The sequence below is a fragment of the Rhinolophus hipposideros genome (genome assembly GCF_964194185.1).
Source record: "Rhinolophus hipposideros genome assembly, chromosome: 5".
NCBI lineage: Eukaryota > Metazoa > Chordata > Mammalia > Chiroptera > Rhinolophidae > Rhinolophus > Rhinolophus hipposideros.
In genome coordinates, this window is record NC_138051.1 from 58,812,551 (window position 1) to 58,839,520 (window position 26,970).

Here is a 26,970-nt window from a genome sequence, read left to right on the forward strand (position 1 = left end):
TTATAACTATTATCTTTAATCCTTAAAACTTCAAAGTAAGCTTATGTATTTTAGATTTGAGGAAACTGAGACTCAGAAAGATGAATTTTCCAAGGTCACCCAGTTGGAAGAGCCAGGGCCAGGATTTTTAGCAAAATCCATCTGACACCAAAGTACATGCCCTCTGCCTTGCCATGCAGCCTTTATACAAGTTATTACCATTGCTCCTGCTTCCGATTTCCATCTATTCTTTCAAGGTTCGTCTCCAAAATGCCTTCTTAGCTATCCCCCGTGAGAATTCAGTCTCTTTCCCTAACACTTGCACAGTATATAGTTCTACATCTTTTATCTTAATTTAAGAAACTAAGAATCTGAACAATTAAATTGCAGTTGGTGATACCTTTTAGTAGGTATAAGCCAGAGTTAAGAGTCAAGTCTTCTGACTGCTGTGTGGTCCAGAGTTCTTCCAGACCACACCTAGTGCAGCGCCTAGAATGTGTTATGTGACATCATGAAGTCCAGTTTTAGTAAAGAGCTTTTGGTGAGGAGATAAAACAGACCTCCCCCTTGGGGTGTTTTCTTTGATGTTCCAACTAAACTAGGTTGACATAATTATAGACCCGAAAGAGACTTTAGAGATGATCTGTGAAGCCCAGCTTGTTTACAGAGGGAGAACCTGAGGTCCGGAGAGTTCCCAGGGTGCTGTAGAGGCAATCTCCATCCCAGTCTCCCCAGGTTCCATGAGTACAGCTCTGTTGTACCACCTTGGCATTGGGTTGTCTTTTATACACCTCCTGAGCTCCTTTTCCACTTAGAGGACCCCTCCACCAACTCAAGCATCATTTCCCTTTCTCTCGAGTTATTTGTGCTTTAATGTCAAAACCCTTAGATCGTTCATTGCCAGTGCTATATACATGTTTAAAAACGGTCAACTTTAGGTCATTCTCTCCAAGAGAGGGGAACACCCTATAAATCATCCAAAAAACTTATATTTGGCCTTACGAGTACATTATTAATTTTTTCATAATTTTATACATTTTGAATTATGTTTAACTTAGGCTGATATTATAATTTTTGTGCATGATTATTTAGTTGGGTATGGCAAGGGGCTAACAGTTCTGGAAAGGATTTAAAGCAATTTTAAAGAAAACACATTTAAAAAGAGCTGTTAAAGTAGAGACTTTCAATAAATGAAAATAGTGGGGGTTTACAAATGTGCTTTTCATTAGACCTGACCGTAAAACTCAGCTTTCGAGCAAGGATTGTATTGTGTTCACTTTTCATCCCTAAATTGTATAAAATAACATACTAGATGTTCAAACTGGGTTGAATGAGTGAATGATTTAAGAGTAAATATGATTATCATGTTTAAACCTTTTGTCTAGCCCTAAGCTGCTTGACAGCGAAGGCAAAAACCTTTGGCAATGGGTGCCTCCAAAGGCAAAAAAATGTAGCTTATATATTAATCATAATCTAAAAAATAAAGATGTATCATTTCTTCAGAATAGGCATTTTTTCATTAAGTCTTAGAAGTGTTGTTATTTAATTTCCAAATATGTGGGGATTTTGCCATTATCTTTCTGTTACTGATTTCTAATTTAAATCAGTTGTGGTCTGAGAACATATTTTGTATAATAAGAATTATTTTAAATGTATTCAGATTTGTTTTATGACCCACAATAAGAATTAATCTTGGTATTTCCTCTGTATATGAAAAGAATGTATAGTCTGTTGTATAGGATATTGTATAAATGTCAATTGGATCAAGTTGGCTGAAAGTGTTCAAAATTTCTGTATCTGTACTGGTTTTTACTTATCTATCAGTCATTGAAACGGTGTTGAAATCTCCAGCAGTAATTGTAGATTTGTCTATTTTTTTCCTTGCAATTCTATAATTGTTTTTAACTTAAGATTTCTTGAATAGCTGTCAGGTACATTTAGGATTGTTATGTCCTCTTAATGAATTGGCCCCTTTATCATTACAAGGTGACCTTCTTTATCCATGGTATCATTCTTTGCTCTGAAATCTACACTGTCTGATATTAATATAGTTACCTTAGCTTTCACTAGTGTCAGCATGATATGCCTTTTCTTTTAACCTGCTGTGTCTTTATATTTGAGGTACGTTTCTTGTAGGCAGCATATAGTTGGGTCTTCTATTTTAATCCAGTCTGATAATCTCTGCTTTTTATTTGGGGTAGGTATTTAGATCATTTACATTTCATGTTATTATTGATATGGTTGGATTCAAATTTATCATCTTGCTTTTTGTTTTCTGTTTGTTCTGTGTGTATGTCCGTTTTCTGGCAGTTGTTTTAGAATTTATAGTGTGTATCTTTAACTTATTATAGTCAATCGTCAAGTAATATTGTACCACTTTATAGCAGGAGAACTTTACAATAGTATAGTTTACATAGCATACTTTCATTTCCCTCATCCTGGCCTTTGTTGTTATTATCATACATTTTACTTACTCATGTTATAAACCCCAAAATAGCTTTACCTTACCTGACTGAATCCTGTGCTGCTTTTAAGTTAAACTCTTTGCCTAATCTGAACACAGGTACTTTCTCACTTCACCACTTCGATTCACATATTTCTCTCGAATTAGAATGCCTTCACCCGTGTCTCCACCTATCAAAATCCTTAACACCCTTCAAGGGTCAGCTCCAAAGCCACTCTCCTCTCTTGAACTTACTTGGATAAATCCTGTCACATATGGTATATCTGTCGCTCATTCATTTTCTTCTTTGAATCTCTCCAGAATTCTCCGTTTGTGAGTCTTAGGGGTGTTATCACATCTTGCCTTGTAGTTTGCTATTAGTATACATGTACATTTCTCCTGTTATATTGAAATCTCGTTGTCAGTGGGGAACAGATCTTCCTTATCTTCTTCTTTTATTCATTGATTCATGCAGAACTTTGCATGGAGGGCCTAGTACAGAGCATCGTTATATGACTAGATGTTCAACACATAATTTTTGGAATGACTGAATAAATAAGTATTGTTCTTTCATTTGTTTTTCAGTTTACTCATTCATCTTTTGAGGTAACATCTTCAAAGCAGGTTCAGCTCATATACAAAATATCCCATGGTGTTCTTTGTATGGACCATTGCTCTCAGACAGAGTATTTCTTAGTTTTTGTTGTTGTTGTTGTTTTTTATATTAAAGGGTGAAATGAAAGGTTAAGAGTTAGAAGCACATTTGATCTTTTCCTGACCCTCTCCTGACTTTTGTGTGACTTCAAGCATGTCACTTGAACCTCTCAGTGACCTCAGCTGTGAAACGGGGCTGCGTGGTGTCACAGAGGGATTGCAAAGAGCAGCAAATCACAGTCCTTGTCTAAGCAGAATCACCTGCAGGGCTCTGATGCCTGCATAGAAAGATGAGGGAGATTTAATTTCCCAACTCAAGTGGTCATTTGGACCCACACTTTGAATGTCTGTGGGAACAATTAGATGAGAGTCCTGGAAAATCTGTTACTTTTCTATTCCTACTAAAAATATTTTTAATTTTTATACTTCTAAATGTTCTTATTTTTTTAGACAAATAAAAATATTCTAATATTTCCATTTTTAGACTTCAGAGGTGGGAAAATAACAAGCACTTCAGATATTTTTAAAAGCAAGTTGAATTTTAGGAAGACTAGAAGTACCTTGAATTTTTATCTTATATTAATGAATTTAGAAAAATTTCTGCCTCAAAGAAAGCATTTTGAAAATGTCACTAATCATATTTTAAAGTAACTATTTGGTAATGACTGTATAACTCATGAAATGTGCTTCTAACCAGCTTTTTGGTGGGGAGTAATGTAGGTAAGCAAGACAATTGCAAAGAAGTAGAGCAGAAAACAAATAAAAATACTGTTAGCCGTCTTGCAAACAGAACCTTTTTATACCATTAAGGTATTCTATAAAACCTCTCAAAGAGTACAGCTGAATAGATTTCCCAGTATTGTTTATTTTCTAATTGGGAAAAACCTGTCTACCAGGAAATTTCTCAGCATTGTATGCAGTATGTGCTGATTATCATTCTCGGACTGTTTTGGGTTCTGCTGCCTTTAAACTAGCATTTAAATGGACCATTTGATTAATCATTTGTATACTGACTGTAATCCTCCCAAATTTCCTTTCTGAGTTGTACATACTGTAAAAGACAATTATGTTACCACAGATTAAATAAGCGAATTAAAACAGAATAGCGGCTTAATTTGACCTGTGATTTTGCTCTCCTTCCCTTTAGTGGAGCGTGTGCCACTCCAGCAAATAAATGAAGTCATCCATGGCAGGTTGTGATGAATTGCCGTATTTATACTGTATATTTTAATAGCCTCACACTAATTTAAATTGAGCACAGAGTAAATTATAATTCAGTCACTTGACTGCTTATATTTAACTTGACAACTCATCCTTATTTGTCCTGGAGGTGTAGCGGAGAGCAGCAGAAATGCACTCAGGTATTTCAGTTTCTCACTTAACCCTTTCTCTATGAAGTGCGTCATGTTCAGATTCCCTCAGGTTTGAAAGATGCAGCTCTTCCGAAGGAGGAAAAAAAAAATAATAATAATAATAAGACTCAGGGATTCCATACTTTCCTTGTACTTCAAAAAGAAAATTAGCATTTGTCATGCTTTTTTTTTTTATTACCTTCAAATAAGGAATTGGACTTGTTTATTTTTAGCAGTTTTAAAGCTCACTCACGGGAATGCCCAAGGGAAGGAGAATTAACCTTCCACCTAGAGTGCCAAGTCTCCCAGAAACTAAAAGAGCATTTCAGTAGAGTTATTTTAAGGTGGATTTTACTTTCCCTCTCAAGTTCCCAGAAATTATTTTATTCACTTTTCTACCCTATGGAATCTTCACTGTTCTGGACTATAGCAAATACCAAGAATGACCAAGGCCTGTTAGAGTGCCGTGGATGGGCTCCACACATACACTACTGCTTGCTACATTTTACAGTGTGGCACTTTTATTTATTTTGGTGTTTATGTCTTTGGTTTTAAATTCAATTGTAGAAGTCAAGCAATCCACTTCCTTCTCGTCCAGAAACAGCTTCTTATTTAGAGGATTCTGGTTGTAAAGAGCACTTTAATGAAATCCTACATCACTTAATGGGCACTACTATGAGTAAGACCCTATACTGGGTGCTGGGTGTGGGGTGGAGGGAAGGCTGTCCTCGCCCTGGAGGGGCTCACAGCCACTCTTTACTCTTTTGGCTTCTGTTTTTTAGAAGATGAGGGATGAATGCTAAAGGCAGTGTGAGAGGAAGAAAGAGAAAGGGCCAAAGCTAGAGATAAATTCGGATGGAGCATTTTGGGGACCGGCTTCCTGGAGGTGGCGGCAGCATTCAAGCTGAGTCTAAAGAATAGAAAAGTTTTTCTGATCAATGACTCTGGAGTGGAGGAAGAAGCACACTCCCAGTGGAGGGAAATCAGGAGCAAAGACTAGAAGTAGGGAAAAGCACAGGTCGTGTGTGTGGATCAGTAAAAACCTGGTTTTGCATGAGGGTTGGGTTTGAGGTAGGGAGTACTAGAAGGAGATAGGATAACAAATTGGAGCTAGATTATAGAACTCCTTGGATGTCATGCTAGAGTTTCAACTTTATGCTGGGCCACGGGAACCCAATTAAGGTTCTTGATCAAGGGAATGATACGTTTACAGCCAGTAGTTTGGGGTTAATTCCAGTGTGTTTGCTAGCCATGTAGGATCATGTCGTTTCTAGATTGAGGGCCTGGAGGTGCAGTATAGCTTAGTAATCATACTGAGCACTGAGTAAATGTAAGTTTTGAAACCTTAAATAAGTAGTTCTCAACCTTACTGTGGGTCAGAAATCACCCGACAAGTTTTTTAAAAATGCTAAGCGATGAGACCAACCTCAGAGATACTGATTCTATTATTTTAAGGTAAGGCTTGTACTTCATGATTTGTTTAAAATGCCCTGATGTATTTATATGAATATCTTTATATAAAGGTAATTATAATATGAAGCCAGGACTGAGAACTACTGCTTTAAGGTAAATAATAACTTTATTCCTTTCAGCAGAGTTTTTTAGGCTGAAAGATTCCCTGTACTTGACATAGTGGTGTGAATAGCTCTAATACTTTATGGCATAGAATTGAAACACCACCAGATGGATGTATTTTGTTGCTAAGTTTTATACAGGAACAAAAATGTAAGTGAATATTGTTGGCAAATGACTATTGATCGGGAGAAATGTTTAAATGTTTCTTGGCAGTTTTGTATTATGCTTACAGTCTAGTTTAGTGAGGGCTTTTATAAATAACCCTAAAGCAAACTCTTGATAGAAACTGTGTATGCCTTTTTTTCCCTCACTTTCCCCTCCCCAAATGGATGTGATTACTATAGAATGTGTTTTAGGATTATCCTTTTCTTTCTTGCTCTATCAGCACTTTGCAATTCATAATTTGTGGGGTTTTTCCTCCAGTATGTTTATATGTATTCCGCAGTTGAGATACAAAATGTAGTTCAGTGTTGGATGGTGTGTAACTACACTCTCGTAATCCTGAATGTTAAGTTTTTATCTAGAAATGTTTAGAGTCAGAAACTCAGCCACAGATCTTAAAAATTGTCTTCCAACTGTTTTATTCACATCACTGTCTTCTTTTTAAGTATAAAACAGTTTCCCTTCAGTTGGCTTCACTGACGTGCTAAATAAAATTTGAAGTTGATGGTCTTTTTTCTTAAAAAATTAGTGTTTGAAATAAACTGGAAGTTATTCTAGGTAAGTTTATAAATAAAACATATTGCATTTCTGCATTATGAATCTGCCTCAGTGGTTGACGTTTTAAGGAAAACCATAAAGCATCCGCACATTCTGGGAAGTACACGCCTAGTCCTTGGCTCAGGAAGGGCCCTGACATGGCTAGGCTGAGTGGTCCTCAGAACCTTGGTTTCTTCTTCTAAAAGAAGGGGATTCGATGAAATAATTTCTGAGGTTCCTTCAGGCTCCAACATTTTATAACATTATTAGCAAAAAAACATTATGCAGTTGGAGGAATAGAAAAAGATGATATATTTTAAAAACTCCTATTGCTCTTGTAACTAAAAACCATACTTCACATGTCATTTTTACTCATCATCCCCTTCTGTTTATTGTCTAGTGTCTGAATTACAAGGCAATTTTTTTTAATGGTTTCAGGGTCGTTCTTATCTTTCTCTTCTGAAAATAACCAATGTGTCCAAAATAGGGTGTATAAATTAAGGGTGTTATAACTTAACTGACTTTTAAAGCCATTAATACTGACCTTTGAGACCTGGCTTTTCCCCTGGTCCCATCAATCACTCCTATACCACCTCCCCCAATACAAAGGGTTAGACAGATGTGGATACAGTTTGTATTACTGGGGGTTATAGTGGTGGGAGGAGAAAGGGGGAATGAATGGAGGAAACACCATTTTTTTTAGTTTTTCTAGTTCATAGTGAGTATAGCTGTATTTAAAAAAGAATAAATGTGTGAAGGTTGATTCCTTTCCATATTTAGGTCATACTACTAGATATTACACTGGAACTTCAGAAGCAAATTATGTCTGAATTGGAAATTCTTTATAAGGTAATTTTTTTCTTGGTTATTTTTTTTTTAATAAAACATGCCTATGGTGTTGGCTTGTAGGTTTTTAACTACTTCTGTCTTATTTTTGTTACAGTGTGATTCATCATATATCATAGGATTTTATGGTGCATTTTTTGTAGAAAACAGGATCTCAATATGTACAGAATTCATGGATGGTGAGTTTTCCTTTTATAATACTTTAAAAATGATTTTTGTGGGAGAGTGTTTTAAAATCTGGTTTTGGCATAAATGTCAAATAGAATGAAAAATAATTAAAATACATTAATGATTACTTTCGTTATACTCTAAAAGGTCTTAGTGTTAGGGGTTCCTGGGGTTAAATATTTATGGCTGACCTATAATTTCAAGAATGTAAGTTCATTTACTTTTATTGAAAATTTAGATAGAACAAATTAAATGCTAGTCTAATTGGGGTTTGCTACTTGATTTTTTTCTATACAATCTGTCTTTACTTGCAAAACAGATGTTCTGTTCTTTTAATGTTTCAATAGCCAAAACAGATTTTTCTTTTAAAGAAATCTATTAACCCAATGTCCTGTGTCTTTCAGAAAGAAAGCGGTTCTTAATTGCAAGATAAATTATTTTTGAACACAACTGTTTAGCCAAGATGTGTTTAGTTTTCTTTGGACTCTAGCCCTTTCCCTCCTTCTTTATTTTTCATTCATTTCCATTTTGGTAAACTCTTTCTTGATCTGAATACTTTGGCAAAATGGCAGATTTCTTGGTATGCTGTCTGTGAAAGTATGTCATCATTGCTACTGTTTACCAATTCTAAATCAAAGCAGTCTTTAAACTTCATATATTCAGTTTTGCAGTATCTATCTACCCCATTCAAATTCAACGTTTTGAAATATACTTAGTTCATTTGGGGAATCCGCATTATGTTACTGAAGCAAGTAGTTCATGCCCTGCAAGACTTTTTAATAAGCCAGCATTGATACCTTGATACTGTAATAAGGTGTATGATGTATTCTAAATTAGTTATCGTAAATGCTAAGAATTAAAAGTCTTACAACCATAATAGGTAGTGTGACAATTACTGTTCAGAGAGACTGACGAGAACACGTGGATTCTAGAGCCAATAGCTGTTTGAGGATTCCTTAGAGTTTTCTGTGTAGAAGATCACGTAACTAGAGGTAGTTTTACTTCTTCCTTTCCAATCTGGATGCCCTTGTTTTGTTTTCTTTCTTAATAATTACCCTTAGGGTAATAACATAACAGTTTTAAAAAAATAATTACCCTTAGGGTAATTATTACTTCCAGTACGGTGTTGAATAGAAGTGAGAGCAGACATCCTTTTCTTGTTCCTGATCTTAGAGGGAAAACTTTGTCTTTCTCCTTTAAGTGTGATGTGGGTTTTTTGTAGATGTCCTTTGTCAGGTTGTGGAAGTCCACTTCTCTTCCAGCTTTGTTGAGTGTTTTTATCATGAAAGTGTGTTAGATTTTGTCAGATGCTTTTTCTGTCCCTTTTGAAATGAACATGTGTTTTTTGTCCTCTATTCCATACTTATGGTGCATTATGTTAATGGATTTTCGCATGTTGAACCAATTTTGCATTGGTCTTGACTTATAATCCTTTTTATATGTTGCTGGATTTGATTTGCTGTTAAGGATTTTTACATTCATATTGTTAAGATATTGATCTGTAATTTTCTTTTATTCTAATGTCATTGTCTGGTTTTGGTAATGAAGATAATACTGTCTTCAAAGAATGAATTGGGAAGTGTTTCCTCCTCTTGTATTTTTTAGAAGAGTTTGTGAAGGATTGATGTTAATTCTTTTTTAAACGTTTGGTAGAATTCATCAGTGAAGCCATCTGGTCCTGGGGTTTTCTTTGTGAGTAGTTTTTGTGGTCAAGTGGCATCTGTTGCCTGTTACCAGAAGTCCACGCACTTTTGCCCACTGAGTCTTGGTATCAGAGTCATCAAGGAAAACACAACAGTCAAGCACTGGGTTGAACAATGCTTTACTCATGTAAAAAAAGAAATAGAGCAAGATCAGCTTCAGTAGTGGGCGTGAGTTCTCCATGGCCAGCAGCAGGTCCTTCCTGTAGGGCAGAGGGCCTGCACACACCCCTCTTCTGCTACCATGAAAAGCACCCTCCCACCCCTTCCCACCCCACTCCTGGGGAGTCAGAAATGCTGAAAGCTGGGGCATGGCTGAGGTCATTGACATACATACTCAAGCAGGACAAAGCAGTACACATTGAGCCTGAAACAGGGAAAAACAATCCAGCACAGGTTATGTGGGCTCTTCATCTCTTGGCAAGTAAGTGCTCCAGGCCCAAGGCTCATTCTCATGTGGCGGATTGGGGTTTGGAAGACTGTGCACATAAGATTGTCTTTCATAACAGTTTTTTAAAAATTGTTGTATAATACATATAATTTACCATATCAACCATTGTAAGTGTGTAATTCCGCAGCATGAAGTACATTCACTCGGCTGTAGCACCCACCACCACTACCATTTCTAGAACTCTTTTTCATCTTGCAAAACTAAAACTCTGTACCCATTAAACAATAATGGGTATTGTGGCCTCCATTGCCTCCTACCCCCAGCCTCTGGCAACCAACATTCTACTTTCTGTCTTTATGAGTCAGACTACTCTCAGTACCTCATTTAAGTGGAATCATACAGTATTTGTATTTTGGGGACTGGCTTATTTCACTTTACAAAATGTCTTCAAGGTTCATTCATGTTGTGGCATGTGTCAGAATTTCCTTTATTTTTAAGGCTCAATATTTGTGTTTTTTTGATTACCAGCCAGTCTCTCTATAATTATAGGTAATTATAGGTTTAGTCAGAATTTCTGTTTCTTCTTGAGTCAGTTTTGGTCGTTTGTAACTTTTTAGAAATTTGTCTATTTCATCTGGATTATTATTTTTTTTTAATTAAATTTATTGGGGTGACAATTGTTAGTAAATTTACATAGATTTCAGGTGTACAATTCTGTATTACATCGTCTATAAATCCCATTGTGTGTTCACCACCCAGAGTCAGTTCTCCTTCCATCACCATATATTTGATCCCCTTTACCCTCATCACCCACCCCCCCACCTCCTTACCCTCTGGTAACCACTAAATTATTGTCTGTGTCTATGAATTTTTGTTTCTCATTTGTTTGTCTTATTCTTTTTGGTTTATATACCACATATCAGTGAAATCATAGGGTTCTCTGCTTTTTCTGTCTGACTTATTTCACTTAGCATTATACTCTCAAGATCCATCCATGTTGTCACAAATGCTCCTATATCATCTTTCCTTAACGCCGAATAGTATTCCATTGTGTATATGTACCACAACTTCTTTATCCATTCATCTGTCGAAGGACATTTTGGTTGTTTCCATGTCTTGGCCACCGTAAACAAAGCTGCAATGAACATTGGAGTACACGTGTCTCTATAGAGAAATGCTTTTATATTTTGGGGGTAGATACCCCGGAGAGCGATTGCTGGGTCATATGGTAATTCTATTCGTAATTTCTTGAGGAACCTCCACACTGCCTTCCATAGCGGCTGCACCAGTCTGCATTCCCACCAACAGTGTATGAGAGTTCCTTTTTCTCCACAGCCTCTCCAACACTTGTTACTATTTGTTTTGTTGATGAAAGCCATTCTGACTGGGGTGAGGTGATATCTCATTGTGGTTTTCATTTGCATTTCTCTGATGATTAGCGATGTTGAGCATTTTTTCATATGTCTATTTGCCATTTGTATATCCTCTTTGGAGAAATGTCTCTTCAGGTCCTCTGTCCATTTTTCAATTGGGTTGTTTATTTTTTTGTTGTTGAGTTTCATGAGTTCCTTGTATATTTTGGATATTAGCCCCTTATCAGAGGAACTGTTTGCGAAAATCTTCTCCCATTCAGTTGGTTGCCTCATTATTTTGTCAATAGTTTCTTTTGCTGTGCAGAAGCTTTTCAGTTTTATATAATCCCATTCGTTTATTTTAGTTTTTAATTCCATTGCCTTTGGAGTCAAATTCATAAAATGCTCTTTGAACCCAAGGTCCATAAGTTTAGTACCTATGTTTTCTTCAATGCAGTTTATTGTGTCAGGTCTTATGCTTAAGTCTTTGATCCATTTTGAATTAATTTTGGTACATGGTGACAGATAGCAGTCCAGTTTCATTCTTTTGCACGTAGCTATCCAATTCTGCCAGCACCATTTATTGAAGAGGCTGTCTTTCCTCCATTGTATGTTTTTAGCTTCTTTGTCAAAAATTATCTGTCCATATTTATGTGGTTTTATTTCTGGGTTCTCAATTCTATTCCATTGGTCTATGTGTCTGTTTTTCCGCCAATACCAAGCTGTTTTGATTATTGTAGCCCTGTAGTACAAGCAAAAATCAGGGAGTGTGATACCTCCAGTATTGTTCTTTCTTTTTAATATTGCTTTGGCTATTCGGGGTCTTTTGTGGTTCCAAACAAATCTGATGATTTTTTGTTCTATTTCTTTAAAAAATGCCATTGGGATTTTAATGGGGATTGCATTAAATCTGTATATGGCTTTGGGTAATATGGCCATTTTAACTATGTTGATTCTTCCAATCCATGAGCACGGAATGTCTTTCCATTTCTTTGTGTCTTCTTCAATTTCTTTCAAAAATGTCTTATAGTTTTCAGCATATAAACCCTTCACATCCTTGGTTAAGTTTATTCCTAGGTATTTTATTCTTTTTGCTGCGATTGCAAAAGGAATTGTTTTTTCTATCTCTTTTTCTGAGATTTCATTGTTGGTATATAGGAAAGCAATGGACTTTTGTACGTTGATTTTGTAGCCAGCAACTTTACTGTATTCATTGATTGTTTCTAATAGCTTTTTGGTGGAGTCTTTAGGGTTTTCTATATATAGCATCATGTCATCTGCAAAGAGTGACAATTTAACTTCTTCATTCCCAATTTGGATGCCTTTTATTTCTTTCTCGTGCCTGATAGCTCTGGCGAGGACTTCCAACACTATGTTGAAAAGCAGAGGTGATAGGGGACAACCTTGTCGTGTTCCTGAACGTAGAGCAAAGGGCTTCAGCTTTTCACCATTAATTATGAGATTAGCTGAGGGCTTGTCGTATATGGCCTTTATTATGTTGAGGTATTTTCCTTCTATACCAATTTTAGTAAGTGTTTTAATCATAAATGGATGTTGTATCTTATCAAATGCTTTTTCTGCATCAATTGATAGAATCATATGATTTTTGTCCTTTATTTTGTTTATGTGATGTATCACATTGATGGATTTGTGAATGTTGAACCATCCTTGTGCCCCGGGGATGAACCCCACTTGGTCATGATGAATAATCTTTTTAATGCATTGTTGTATTCGATTTGCTAGAATTTTGTTTAGGATTTTAGCATCTGTATTCATCAGAGATATAGGTCTGTAGTTTTCTTTGTGTTGTCCTTACCAGGTTTTGGTATCAGGGTAATGTTGGCCTCATAAAATGAGTTAGGGAGTACTGACTCTTCTTCAATTTTTTGGAAGAGTTTGAGCAGGATTGGTATTAGATCATCTTTGAAGGTTTGGTAGAGTTCACTGGTGAAGCCATCTGGTCCAGGACTTTTGATTTTGGGAAGGTTTTTGATGACTGATTCAATTTCGTTACTGGTGATCGGCCTGTTAAGATTTTCCAGTTCTTCATGATTCAGCCTTGGAAGGCTATATGTTTCTAAGAACTTGTCCATTTCTTCTAAGTTATTAAATTTGGTGGCATATAGTCCTTCATAGTATTCTTGGATAATCCTTTGTATTTCTGTGGTGTCCGTGATAACTTCCCCTTTTTCATTTCTGATTTTGTTAATTAGTGTCTTCTCTCTTTTTATCTTAGTGAGTCTAGCCAAGGGTTTGTCGATTTTGTTAATCTTTTCAAAGAACCAGCTTTTTGTCACATTAATTTTTTCTATTGTCTTTTTGTTCTCTATTTCATTTAGTTCTGCTCTGATTTTTGTTATTTCCTTTCTTCTGCTGACCTTGGGTTTTGCTTGTTCTTCTTTTTCTAGTTTTTTAAGGTGTAACATGAGTTTATTTATTTGGGATTTTTCTTGTTTCTTGAGATAGGCCTGTAATGATATAAATTTCCCTCTTAAAACTGCTTTCGCGGCATCCCCAAAATTTTGGTAGGATGTATTTTCATTGTCATTTGTTTCTATGTATGTTTTGATCTCTCCTCTAATTTCTTGTTTGACCCAGTCGTTCTTTAAAAGTATGTTGTTTAATCTCCATGTATTTGTGTTTTTTCCTGCTTTCTTTTTGCAGTTGATATCCAATTTCAAAGCTTTGTGATCAGAGAATATGCTTGGTATGATTTCAATCTTCTTAAATTTGCTGAGGCTGATTTTGTGTCCCAATATATGGTCTATCCTTGAGAATGTTCCATGTACACTAGAAAAGAATGTATAGTCTGATATTTTAGGATGAAGTGCTCTCTATATGTCAATTATGTCCAATTCATCTAATGTGTCATTTAGGGCTGCGATTTCGTTATTTATCTTCTGTTTGGATGATCTATCCATAGCTGTCAATGATGTATTTAAGTCCCCTAGTATAATTGTGTTTTGGTCAATTTCTCCCTTTAGTTCTGTTAGTAGTTGCTTGGTATATTTCGGTGCTCCCTGATTGGGGGCATAAATATTGATGACTGTTATGTCTTCTTGTTGTATAGTCCCCTTTACCATTATGAAATGTCCATCTTTGTCTCTTGTTATCTTTTACACCCTGAAGTCTGTTTCATCGGAAATCATTATGGCTACACCTGATTTTCTCTGGGTACCATTTGCTTGGAGTGTCAATTTCCACCCTTTCACTTTGAGTCTATGCTTGTCCTTGTAGCTGAGATGTGTCTCTTGTAGACAGCATATTGTTGGGTTTAGTTTTTTTGATCCAATCTGCTACTCTGTGTCTCTTTATTGGTGAGTTCAGTCCATTTACATTTAGGGTGATTATTGATATGTGAGGATTTCCTGTCATTCTGTCTTTAGTTTTCTGGTAAGGCTGTGTCTCCATTGTTTCTTTGCCTTTTTGTTGTTGTCTGTTATTTCTGTGTGGTGAGATTCTATGATGTTTCCCTCTGTTTCTTCTTTTATTACAGTATATATTTCAGATTTGGATGTTTTTTGAGTGGTTACCCTTGAGTTTATGTAAAAGAAAGTTTGATGTTTAGAGTATTCCAGTTTCTTCAGTACACTTACTTTCTCTATTCCCATATTCCAGTTCAGGCCTTTACGCTCCCCCTTTTTATGTTTCGGTTGCCACAAGTTGTCCCTGTTGATGGTGGTCTAATAGCCTCCTTTAGTATTTCTTGTAGTGCAGGTCGTGTATTAGAAAATTCCCTCAGCTTCTGGATGTCTGGAAAGGTCTTTATTCCTCCTTCATATCTAAAGGAGATCTTTGCTGGATATATTATTCTTGGCTCATGATTTCTCTCTTTCAATAGTTTGAATATTTGGTTCCATTCCCTCCTAGCTTGTAGAGTTTCTGCTGAAAAATCTGATGATAATCTAATGGGCTTTCCTTTGTAAGTTACCGTCTTCTTTTCCCTGGCTGCCTTGAAGATTCTTTCTTTGTCATTGATTTTAGACAGCTTCAATACAATGTGCCTTGGTGAAGGCCTGTTGGGATTGAGGTAATTAAGTGTTCTATTTGCTTCTTGGATTCGAGGATCCAGTTCTTTCCACAAGTTTGGGAAGTTCTCATCGACGATTTGTTTGAATATATTCTCTGTTCCCTTCCCTCTTTCTTCTCCTTCTGGTATGCCCATTATTCTTATATTGCTCTTTCTGATGGAGTCAGAAAGTTCTTGTAGAGTTCTTTCATTTCTTTTAAGTCTCAAGTCTCTTTCTTCTTCCATCTGTGTAAATTCCAGGTTCCTATCTTTGATGTCACTGATTCTTTCCTCCATCTGGTCAACTCTACTACCTAAGCTGGATATTTTATTGTTAATTTCTTCTATTGAGTTCTTAATCTCCAGAAATTCTATTTGGTTCTTTTTCAAAATTTCAATCTCTTTTGTAAAATGCTCATGGTGTTCTTTGATTGTGTTTCTGAGTTCATTAAACTGCCATTCTGTGTTTTCTTGCATCTCGTTCAGTTTTTTCAGAATGGCGATCTTGAATTCTCTGTCATTTAAATCACAAAGGTCCATATCTCTAAGTTCCTTTTCTGGAGAGTTTTCACTTTCTTTCTGAGCTGTCTTGTTGCCTTGGTTATTCATGGCAATCACTGATTTACTATTTCTCTTCCTAGACATCTACAGGAGTGTCTTCTGCAACAGGTTGATAGGTATGCGAAGAGCTTTTGGAGTTCCAAAGCTCTTTCTGCACCAGATTCAGAGCCCCTTTGTTTCAGCAGTTCTGTTTACTCCTGCAGGGATCCGCCCAGATAGGTGGGGCCAGGGGCGGGGTGAGTTGTGAGAGGTGGCCCAGAGCAATGGCGGCGACCACCACCACAGCCAGTCCTGCTTCCACAGCTCCCTCCCCTTTGCCGGAACTAGTTGAGCTGCGAATCTGTGTCTGCGGTCCACAGTTCTCAGAGCAGCAAATATTCTGTCCTTTGATCCGACACTGCTAGTTTATCGCTTCTAGCACCGGGCAGGTGGGGGCGGGGCAAGCTCTGGGAGGGTAGGGAGGGGGCGGCTAGTCTCCGTGCCTAAGGCTTCCGTTCTCTGCTCGGCAGTGAGGGCTTAAACCACCGATTTCAGCCCTCTTCCCTCAGTCTGTGCTGCCGGGATCGTTGGGTTCAGCCGTGCTATAAGCTGCCCCCTCAGCCCTGTGGGCCGTAAGCGGAGCCCTAGCAGTCCGCATCCTTCCCTCTCCTGCAGCTGCGGAAGATCCGGGAGCAGCGGGCTCTGAGCACTGAGCTAAGTCTGTGTCCTGCGCCCGCGGCTCCGTCTCCGCACTTCTCTTCTCCCTCCTCCCTGCTCGCGCGATTCACCCACCTGGAGGTGAATTCAGTAGTGGGCCTCTTAGTCTTGCCTGTCTGCTGTGCAAGGAGTCCTTTGTGGAGTTATTGTTGTCCGATTCGTTGTAAATTCCAGGGGAGCGTTACAGAGGCTCACCTCACGCCGCCATTTTTTTTCCCTCACCCCTCATCTGGATAATTTGTTGGTATACAATTGTTCATAATATTCCTTTATAATCATTTTTATTTCTGTGAAGCCAGTGTTAATGTTCTCTTTCATTCCAGATTTTAGTAATTTGAGTCTTCTCTCTTTTTCCTAGATCAGAATAGCTAAAAGTTGGTCAGTTTCTTTGCTTTTTCAAAGAATTAACTTTCCATTTCTTTGATTTTTCTCTATTGTTTTTCTATTTTTATGTCATTTACCTCTGCTCTGGTATGTATTAATTTCTTCTTCTACTAACTTTGGGTTTAGTGTGCTCATCTTTTTCTGTTTTTTAAGATGGAAAGTTAGGATATTGATTTGAGATCCTTCTTCTTTCATGTAAGTGTTTGAAGCTATACGTTTCCATCTGCTTTAGCTGCACCCTAAAAGTTTCGATACATTGTGTTTTCATTTATCTCAGAGTATTTGCTAATTCCCCACAAAGGAAATCCCTTCTGATTTCTTCTGCGACCCATTTTTATTTAGGAGTATGTCATTTTCCACATCGAATGTCCTTTTGTTGTTGATTTCTAATATTCCTTTGAGGTCAGAGAACAAACTTTTTCCTTCTCTTTCAGGTCCCCCATTATGCTTATGTTGGTATGCTTGATGGTGTCTTACAGGTCCCTGAGAATGTATTCATTTTCTTCATTCTCTACCTTCTATTCCTCAGATTGGATAATTTCAATTGACCTATCTTCCATCCCCTGATTCTTTCTTCTACATGCTCAGATATGCTCTGGTGAATTTTTCATTGCAGTTATTGTATGTGCGTGCATGAGAGAGTGAGTGTGTGTGTGTGTGTCTACTTGCTGTCTCATTATTGATATCCTCTATTTGGGGAGACATCATCCTCATATTTTACTTTAGTTCCTTACACCAAGTGTTTATTATTTGGATGCATTTAAAATAGCTGATTAAAGATTTTTTTTTTCTAGTAAGTCCTATATCTGAGCCTTTCTAGGGACAGTTTCTTGCTTTTATTCTTGTGTATGGGCCATACCTTGTTGTTTCTTTTTACGTGTCTCATTTTTTTGTTTTTGTTGACTGTACATTTTTAATAATGTAATATGTTAACTCTGGAAATCAGATTCTCCCTCATCCCCAAGGTTGTTTGTTGGTGGTGTTTGTTGTTGTTATGTGTTTGTTCAGTGACTTTTCTGAACCTTCTATCTATAATGTTTGCTTCTTTAGTGTATGGCCACTGAACCCTCTTTTTTGTTAGCTTACTGGTCAGCTAAAGATTTGACAGGGATTTCCTTAAATGCCTATAGCTGATAAGTCTCCAGTCTTTGCTCAGGAGCTCTGCGTGAGTTGGGGCACACCTTCAGCATTCACCCAGGCAGTTGACAACTCTGCCTTCGTCTTTCTTTCCTGCTTGTGCAGAGCCTCATGCTCAGCCCAAGGTAATTGCTTAAAGCCTCGTCGGCCTTCGTGAGCATGCACACAGCCTTACGCTTGTACATATCTTAGATGTCCAAGAATATGTTGGAGCTTTTCAAAGCATCTATGGACATCTCATTCCCCAGCTTTTCCTTTCAGTGTTTTTGGTTAGCTTGTTGTTTGCCTAAATGGTTATCTACCACCTTAGTCACAAAGTTAATCAGTTGCTTCTAATTGTTTTCAACAAATGCCCCTAAGAAAAAGGCTTTTTTTACTGGGAAAGATCCAAGTCGGGTGAGATAAAGACAGCATTGCAAGTAGGGTCTTCCAGGAGGGTGATTGAAATGCCTCTTGTTAAGTCAAAACTAAGTCCATTAAGAAATACCCAAATGCATTTCAGGATATGTGCACATGTATTTGGATCACCATCATGGGAAAAAATTATTTTCCCAAAAAACTATGTTGCAAAGAAATAAAGGAATTTTTTACTTTCTTACCTAACAGAGGCTAAGAGAGCTTCTGCTGAAACTTTTGCTTATGGCTCCAGACTGAAGTTTTGTTAGTATTAATAGTAATCATGGTCATTTTGAGAAAATTGTTGGGGACAAATATGACAGTAATATTGCTTTTTGTTCATTTACTACATATATGTGCTTATCCTAAATGCAAGACAGTACTTTTGATTTTAGACCCTGTATTAGGAACCAGACAGACCTTACCCCATGAGTTGTTTTATCCTAGTTACATGAAGATGATAGCCCTAATTCATCAACAGAAACATGTAGTTGTTTGGCAGTTTAGATGGGGTTTTTGCTAATCTAGTAGCACTCTTCCTTTTGGTGGATCATGGCATGCAATGAAATGACCAGCTAGGGATGATCTGAGGCCAGGGAAGTTGGCAGGTCACAGAGAGCAAACCAGTGACCTTGGAATCATGAGCGAACAGTTCAAACCAACTGTGCCACAGATAAATGAGTTTCTAAATGTCTAGAATACCAATGTCCCAGCTCAGATTAAATTCTCTGAGATTACATGGATATTTACAAAAACAGGTGAACTACCTCAAAATTGGATTCTTTTTTGCCTTGTTCTACTGATAATGGTGGTAATATAATCTTTGTCTTTTTGGTTTAGCTTGTTGACTATTGTCCATTTAGCTAATTAAGCCCCGATTTATATCCTATGTAAAAATAAATCTCCTCTTAGGACTTCTTACTCGTGTATGTGAATGAATTTGTACCTCCTAGTTTGGAGCCACTCCAGCTGTTCACTTCATAAGGGATTGGTGCAAGAAACTGCTTTTATCAGTATTCCAAATACCAACATGTGAAGCTTGATCTTCTTGATACTCTTCATCCTTGGAACTGCTGATTCATCTGAAAGATCAATGAAAACATAAAATGTTTTTTTCTACCATACTTCCACTTTTATTACATCTATAATAAAAATGCTATTTTAGTAAATAAAGATGGTTCAGCTTATTGCAGAAGTGTCTTTTTTTCATTATCTTCCCAGTAGCACCCAGAGCCAAAACATAAGTTTCAGTCACACCGTAGTTTTCTAGCTTCTTACCAGAATTTGGAAACTACAAGGCAAAGTTACCTAAAGAAGTGATCATTTTCCTGCTTTAAACAGGATAAATATAAAACCCAGTAGTTTTGTGTGTGTGTGTGTGTGTGTATGTGTGTGTGTGTGTGTGTGTGTGTGTGTGTATGTTTTAACATGAAAAATTATTTAACTTTTTTCTCTGATGATCAGCTTTACGAAAACTTGACATGTAAAAATTTTCTTTTTGCAAAGTAGACTTAACTTCATTTCAGTAAAATAACATGCTCCATGCTAATCTCTTATGAAATACTTCATCTGGTAGTAAAGTGGTTAAATGTGAACTTTTAGCCTCTTAAAAACAAATTATTTCTCAAATATCCTGGGTAATTCCATTGCAGAACTGAAAGACTGTACACCTAAATGTGACTCAACAAAAGGTTATTGCATATTGTTAAAGCAGTTCTCATATAATCATATCATTAATACTGAGTTTTCCCAAAAATAAGACCTAGCTGGACAATCAGCCATAATGTATCTTTTGGAGCAAAAATGTGGTTCTTTTCAGGAAGATTCCTGAAATTGTTGTTTTTGTTGTTGCTTAAGTGTTTATTATCATTTTCTTTTTTCCTTTCCTTTATTTTTCAATTACAGTTGACATTCAGTCTTTCTGAGACTCTTACACCACTTCTGTATGATTGAAATTTTGATAAGCATACCCAAATTTATCCTTCCAAGTGAATACTGGTTCCTTCAAAATAGTTACCTAGGAAAGTTATACAGTTATTTCAGTGACATTATTGGTGCTGCCAATGTTTGCTGTCCCTTCTTTTGAAACTGCTTTCAGAGCAACTATATCTATTTGGTGAAATTCATGGTGATTTTAATTCATTTATTCATCTGACATTTATTGAATATCTACTATCTCGTAGTTGTACTAACTTCCAGGTTGATGAAAATTAAAAACAAGCAAAGAACATGGCCTGCCTTTATTACTTATAGTCTATTTATTACTTATAGTCTAGTAGTTTTGGTTTTTGGAAAGTGCTAAAAGCTTAACAGGTAAAGGTGATGGGTGTTAGTGAATAGCATTTTAGTGAAAATGTTGACATAGGAGATTGATTTTTATTTTTTACCCCATAAAGTGTTTTTCAAAGTGTTATCGAAGAGAATTTTTTTTAAAAAATCATTTTGAACTAATATAGTATCTTTGATTGTTTATATTGATACCTAATTTGAAGGGTAATATTCATTTAGATAGATGTTCACATTACTATTTTATTCTATTAGTTTTTGTGTGTATTTTGGACCTTATATTCAGCAGCTTTTGTTTAGTTAATGTGAAAATTCTAAGATAGGGTCCTGGCTTACATTTTAGAAAACTGTTATACAAGATAGATACCTAAATGTAATTACCCTATTGATCTAAAATTTTGTGTGTGTATTTAAGTATACATAATAAAGTACAGATTCTTAGCCTGCCCTTGACTAATTTTCTTCAGTGTATATGTGTATGTGATTATACACTTGGGAATAAAATGGAAGTTACCTAGTTATGCTTCATCTGGAAGTATGAGTATGCCATAAATAAAATTGGATTAAAAAACAATTTTACCCTAGACATGTAATGCATGATATAAGGTGAGAAAAATAAATTTCTCACAGTGATTGCACAGAGGAGGGTTCCAGGGCACTGTTGTGGTAGTTTCATTTGTAGTAACACAGCATGTTTTTCTCTGCAGGGGGATCTTTGGATGTATATAGAAAAATTCCAGAGCATGTCCTTGGAAGAATTGCAGTAGCAGTGAGTATATGGCTTCAACTTTATAAAATCTGAATGGTTTAGTCTCTAGTCCAGCCTTATTCTCTTTATATCCTCCACATGTTTTTTTTTCTTCTTCTTCAGTCCCTACTGACTGCCGGGGCCTTCTTAACTTTCTTTTCTTATCATTTTTGTGCTTTCTTCTTTTCATAGACCAACCCACAGTAACTACATAGTCACGTGACATCTTTTAGGCTTATGGGTATTCTGACCTGTTATAGTTTCAGGTGTTCACAGGGACCTTGGTGCTTTTGTTGACCAGTAAAATTTCCAAGTTCTTCAGAAAGAAGGCTGGTTTTTGGACATTTTATAATTATAGACATATTAGAAAATACTTCTAAAGTCTAAATTATTAAAATAAAACAGCTATAAGAAAATACTTTATTCTTAAAGAATTTTGCAGACTTTTGATGTTACTGGGTTTTAAGTTTTTTCACCCACCATATCTAGGATTTACTCCCATTATGATTAAAAGCAATTTTCTCATTTTCTATATTAACTAAAAAACTGATGAACTATGTCAACTAAACTAAATTACTATATAAACCCCAGATTTCAAATTTGGAATAACGTAGGTTAAACAGTGTCTAAGAGAAGTCGTGGGGTGGTGTAATAGTAAACAATTGCTAAACTACGGGCACTCTGATAACTTAAGCAGTTTAATGCAGAACAAAGTGATTATACCATGTACCATTTAATTAAATGGCTGATTTTCACATTCATTATACATCAGACTGACAACTCAAATCCTTTAATCCAACATGGACACTTATTTAGTTTTAGTTCATTGTAATTCACAGCTTTCCTTTTTTCTTTCTAATTAGTAGTGTGAACTGCCCAGGGTGATGAGAACTTTCTTTTCTGACGCTATTGCTGTTAAGGAGCGTCTAATCTACGTGTTTAGGTAGATTAGTATGAAATTTGAGTACTTAAATCACTATTTTAGATGAAAATAAAAATGTTTCATTTCCTCTTTTAATCTCAGGGGAATGAATGCTTTGTGGCTTTTGGCAGTTCTTGGCTCTAAAGTTTAATAACACGTATAATAAAGGGCAAAAAAAGGCAAGGATACCAATTGAAAAAGAAGAAAGTATATGAGTTCTATATACTCAATTGCCAGTTGAACTTGGCTAAAACAGGAATCTGCCTCCTTCAGTAGAGAAGCACGTTCTTCCTGGACTTCATACATCTTACTCCTACTCGTGTAGGGCATCCCCACAAGGCCACTGGTCTGTTCGTTCTACTGGAGGGAGAAGCCTGTGGAGTGAAGGGAGTCAGCAAAAAAATAATAATAAAATAAATAATAATAATGATCCAGCTTCAAGTAAAGGCTTACCTATTGGGCAGTTGAAAATATGACAAAAATTATATTAGTGAAAGGCATTTAAAGTAAGTGCTAGCCCAAAGCATTGTTTACATTTACCCTTACATTTTTAAAAATTAGGGTGTTGGATTTTTTTTTCTACAATGTGTCCAATTTCTCCAGCTTTTATGGCTCATCAGGTCATAGTAATGAAAACTGCCTGTGGCCAGAGTAAAAGAAATGCTTTTCATAATTTTGCTCTTCATGTGCCACTTTTTATAAACTCTGCTGGGCCTAAGCTTGTGTAATGCCTCCACAGTATAGCTTTTAATGTAATTTAAGTAGGCTACAAACTTGGATAATCCTTTGTTGCAGCTGACAAACCACCAGTGGAAAGATTCTACCAGTCAAAATAAGACTAGCAAGTTGATGGGTTGTAAGTCATGGTTTGTATAGTAAATGTTCTGACAGCCTGACTGCGTTCCCAGTCCCCTTGCTTGTCTCTCCTCTGGTGTCGTGAAGACAGCATCAGCACCATGCGCTTGAGGTCTCTCAGTGAGACCACGAAAGCACAGGAGCGCTATGGCCAAGTCGGAAGCAAAGAATCCGGAGACAGGAGGGAGATAGGTGTACAGTGAATGCTTCCTTGTGCCGGTTGTTGTAAATGTATTACGTACAACTATTGTTGATCTTTACAGCAACTTGGAAGTGTAGACTACTGTACATATCTTATACATGTGCAAGATGAGGCTTAGAAAAGTTTAATAACTTACCCAAGTTTTCATAGTCAGTAGTAATTTGAACCCAGGGCTGCTTGACTCCCACATACGATCGCTTCAGATTCTTTTCATGTCTTAGAACCACATCTAGGCATCTCTCCTCCCCAAATTAACTTTACCTTCCAGGTTCCAATAATTTGGCATGCAGCACAGGTCCGAAGATCCAAGGTTCATTACACAATGGACCCTGTCAGCCTGAATGATATGTTCAGATTTTCTCTTGTAGGATGTATGGCAAGAGAATATTTTTCCCAGAAAAAGTCCATATTAACTGGCCGATTTTAGTTTTCCAATTTGCTCAATGATTTTTATCCACTTTCCAGTTGAATCTGGTCTCCTGTAAAGAGGAATGCCTTTCTGTCTTTCCTGCCATCTGACACATTTTATTTTTCCGCTCATTTCTGAAGCAGTGACACTATGTACTGTGCTTTGAGTGCTAATGTTGATTGAAGTTGTCCCTGAAAGGACGTGCACTTGACATGTCAAGGCGTGAGTGATTGACAGCAGGTATAAGTACCTTTAGTGTCAAGGCTTTGTCACGTCATTGTTGTGAAGCCTAGCCTACTGAATACCAATAACACCCTCTAGATTTTCAGTCAACAGATTTCTAGCTCTTTCTACACTGATTCTTACATGCTTATAAACGAAAATGTAGTCTATTTTGACAAAGTTGGAAGAATAGTGATGTTTTCAATCTCTAACAATATATAATTTTAGCAAGTATCATGAAATCAGTATTTGTTTTACTTTTTTTTCTGCCTGATATTCTGAATATGACGGCTTTCCTTCCGCTTGTGTGTTTTCTGATTATTTGTTTCCTGTGGGACCAATTTTTAGTGGTGTGCTATCTTTAATGAGAAGGTTTTATAATATGCAACTAAGCTTATAAGTGGAGAAGTTTAACCGTACTTCCAGAACTCAGAAGATAATTACTTCCATGCTAAATAAGATGATCGTATCCTAGTTCTCAAAGAGAAAATTGTTTACATTATTGATGTTATTTTTTATAAACATTTAAGGAAATGTTTTGTCCTGTTTCCTCTGTTTGTGTTAGTTATTATTATTATTTTGATATTTATTTTTTTACTGTCTTACTGTCCAGAAAATGTATCTTTTGTTGTAATGCTACATATTCAAACCCCAGAAGAAATCATTTACTATAAAAATCCATTCTGTTCTCTTAAACTTCACAAATATTGTGGAATTGATGACACTGTGTTAGCAAATCTTTCAGGAGTAAATTCCACTCTGTGAGAATAATTAAAGCATGTTAACCTCTGCTCAGCATTAATTGATATAGATTTTATCTTTTTCTAGATCTTTAGTATTTGGAAATTGAGTTTCTCCCTTTGCATTTCTGTTTTTAATATTACTCTTATTTTTTCTTCATCAACTAAAATACTTACATGGTTAGCCCCCAATCCTCTTTTCATCGTTTTCAAGATATGTATCTCACTCAGTTACTTCTCATAATGGTAGCTTTCCTTATTGTATGGTCCTGACCTATGTAAAATTTTCTATAACAATGGGTACTTTTAAATTCTTGCAGTAAATTTGAGTGATAGTGGTTCATTCATTGTATCTGCTAACCTAATTATGAATAGTCAGCCTTGAAATTGGTAAGTCCATACTCATGTGCATCAGAGTCAATGGGTGTAAATAAAATTATATGCATCTCCTTTTCCAATTTCTATATAAAGATTTTTAAAGGTTTTAATGTTTAAATTTCCGACATAGACGGTCTTAGAAACATTTTTTTTCAGTAAATTATTTGACTAATTATTCTTATCCCAAGGTGTTAAATTCTGAAATCCAAATCTAATTCAGATGTTTGTATCTTCTCCCTTGACTTCCTTGACTTGCCCTTCCTGTATTGTGTCCACGACTCCACACGTACGTGTGCACCAGCCCGACGAGCTTGAGAGGACCATCATGCTCATACACTTTGTTCTTTCTTACCCCAATATCATTTAAAACATTTGGGGGGACTTTTTATTTCAAAATTCTTTTAAACTTACAGAAGAGTTGTGAGAATAATACAAGGAATTCCCACAGATGCTTCACTGAGATTCTACAGTTGTTAACAGTTCGCCACATTTGGCTGAAAATGCATAAAGTTGACCCTTGAACAACACAAGCAGTTAGGAGCGTCAACCACCTGCTCAAAAAATCTGTATATAACTTGAGTTGGCCCTTCACATACGTGGATTCCCAACCGCAGATCGAAAATACTACATATTTTTTTCCTGCAACATTTAGAATAAGTTACAGATATCATGATGCTTTAAGCTCCTAACTACTTCAGGTGTATATTTCCGAAGAGCAAGGATATTCTCTTACATTATCACTGTATACTGGTCAAAATAGGAAATTAGCATTCATACATTAGTACTATCTAATTCAACAGTCCTTTTTTAGATTTTGCCAGGTGTCCAATAATACCCTGATAGACTAAAAGAAAAAAACTTCTGGTTCAGCATCCAGTCTAGGGTTCGCATTGCATTTAGTTGTCATGTCTTTTTAGTCTTTCTTAATCTAGAACAGTGTCTCAGTGTTCCTTTGCCTTTCATGACCTTGATATTTTTGAAAAGTATACTGTCCCAACACTTTCATTATATATTCCTACATTGGCCCGAATGCTTCTCTTTGTCACGGGAGTTGACTGTTACTCAAGGCCCAGCACTTTGCTAAAGCCTTCCTGACTCCAGGAACGCAATCTCTTTTCCACCCATTGCCTTCTTTAGCTAATTATTTTTTTAAAAATGTCTATCCTCGGTCATAAGTGTTATGACTTTTTAAAAATTTTCACATACAAAAGTGTAGAAAAATTTAAAAAGGAAGGTCTTTGTCCCTTTTTCCTGTCCCTCTCCTCCCTCCCACACCACTGCTAAGAATTCAGCAGATGTACTTCCAAGTCATTTTATGTACATGCTCGTACACTTACTTATTTCTTTCATTTCTCGTACCTTATGTTCAGAACATTGTAAGTTCATTAAACGAAGGAACCTGAAACTTATATATTTGGTGTCCCCACAGAGCCTGGCACAGAAATGGGAGATGCTTACAGGTTGACAGAGTTTTAAAGGAAGTATTATGGTTGATATGATTATGTTTAAATGTGGAAAGTTCTTTATAAAAACCAACATTGTACTGTTTTCTCTTTCTTAAATTTAGGTTGTTAAAGGCCTCACTTATTTGTGGAGTTTAAAGATTTTACATAGAGGTATGTACTAAGCTTACAAGTTCGGACTTAATTTGGGGTAGGGGTGGATAGCTCCCCAGGTCCCTTGATTTTTAAAGTAAGTGATATTTTAATCCAGCTGATATATTTGGTAGTCCAAAATATGGGTGCTTTATAAATGTTTTTTATTTTCTCCCTCAACTGCTCTGATTTAGATTATAAAGTTGGCATTGTGTTTTTGTGAATAATATTTACCAAACATGTAAAAAGGTATTCATAGTATTTAAAAAAG

The 26,970-nt window shown here is 36.3% G+C and overlaps 1 protein-coding gene across 4 annotated transcripts in view; it reads left to right on the forward strand.

Moving 5' to 3' along the window:
- Nucleotides 1-26,970, forward strand: part of MAP2K5 (mitogen-activated protein kinase kinase 5) — a 236,612-nt gene that overhangs the window by 76,263 nt on the left and 133,379 nt on the right. For all 4 annotated transcript variants that reach the window (XM_081048101.1, XM_081048100.1, XM_081048102.1 and 1 more), the window contains 4 exons: nt 7,483-7,551; nt 7,646-7,727; nt 21,336-21,397; nt 26,672-26,720. In XM_081048101.1, coding sequence (XP_080904227.1) covers nt 7,483-7,551; nt 7,646-7,727; nt 21,336-21,397; nt 26,672-26,720 — 262 coding nt within the window. The remainder of the gene's footprint in view (nt 1-7,482; nt 7,552-7,645; nt 7,728-21,335; nt 21,398-26,671; nt 26,721-26,970) is intronic.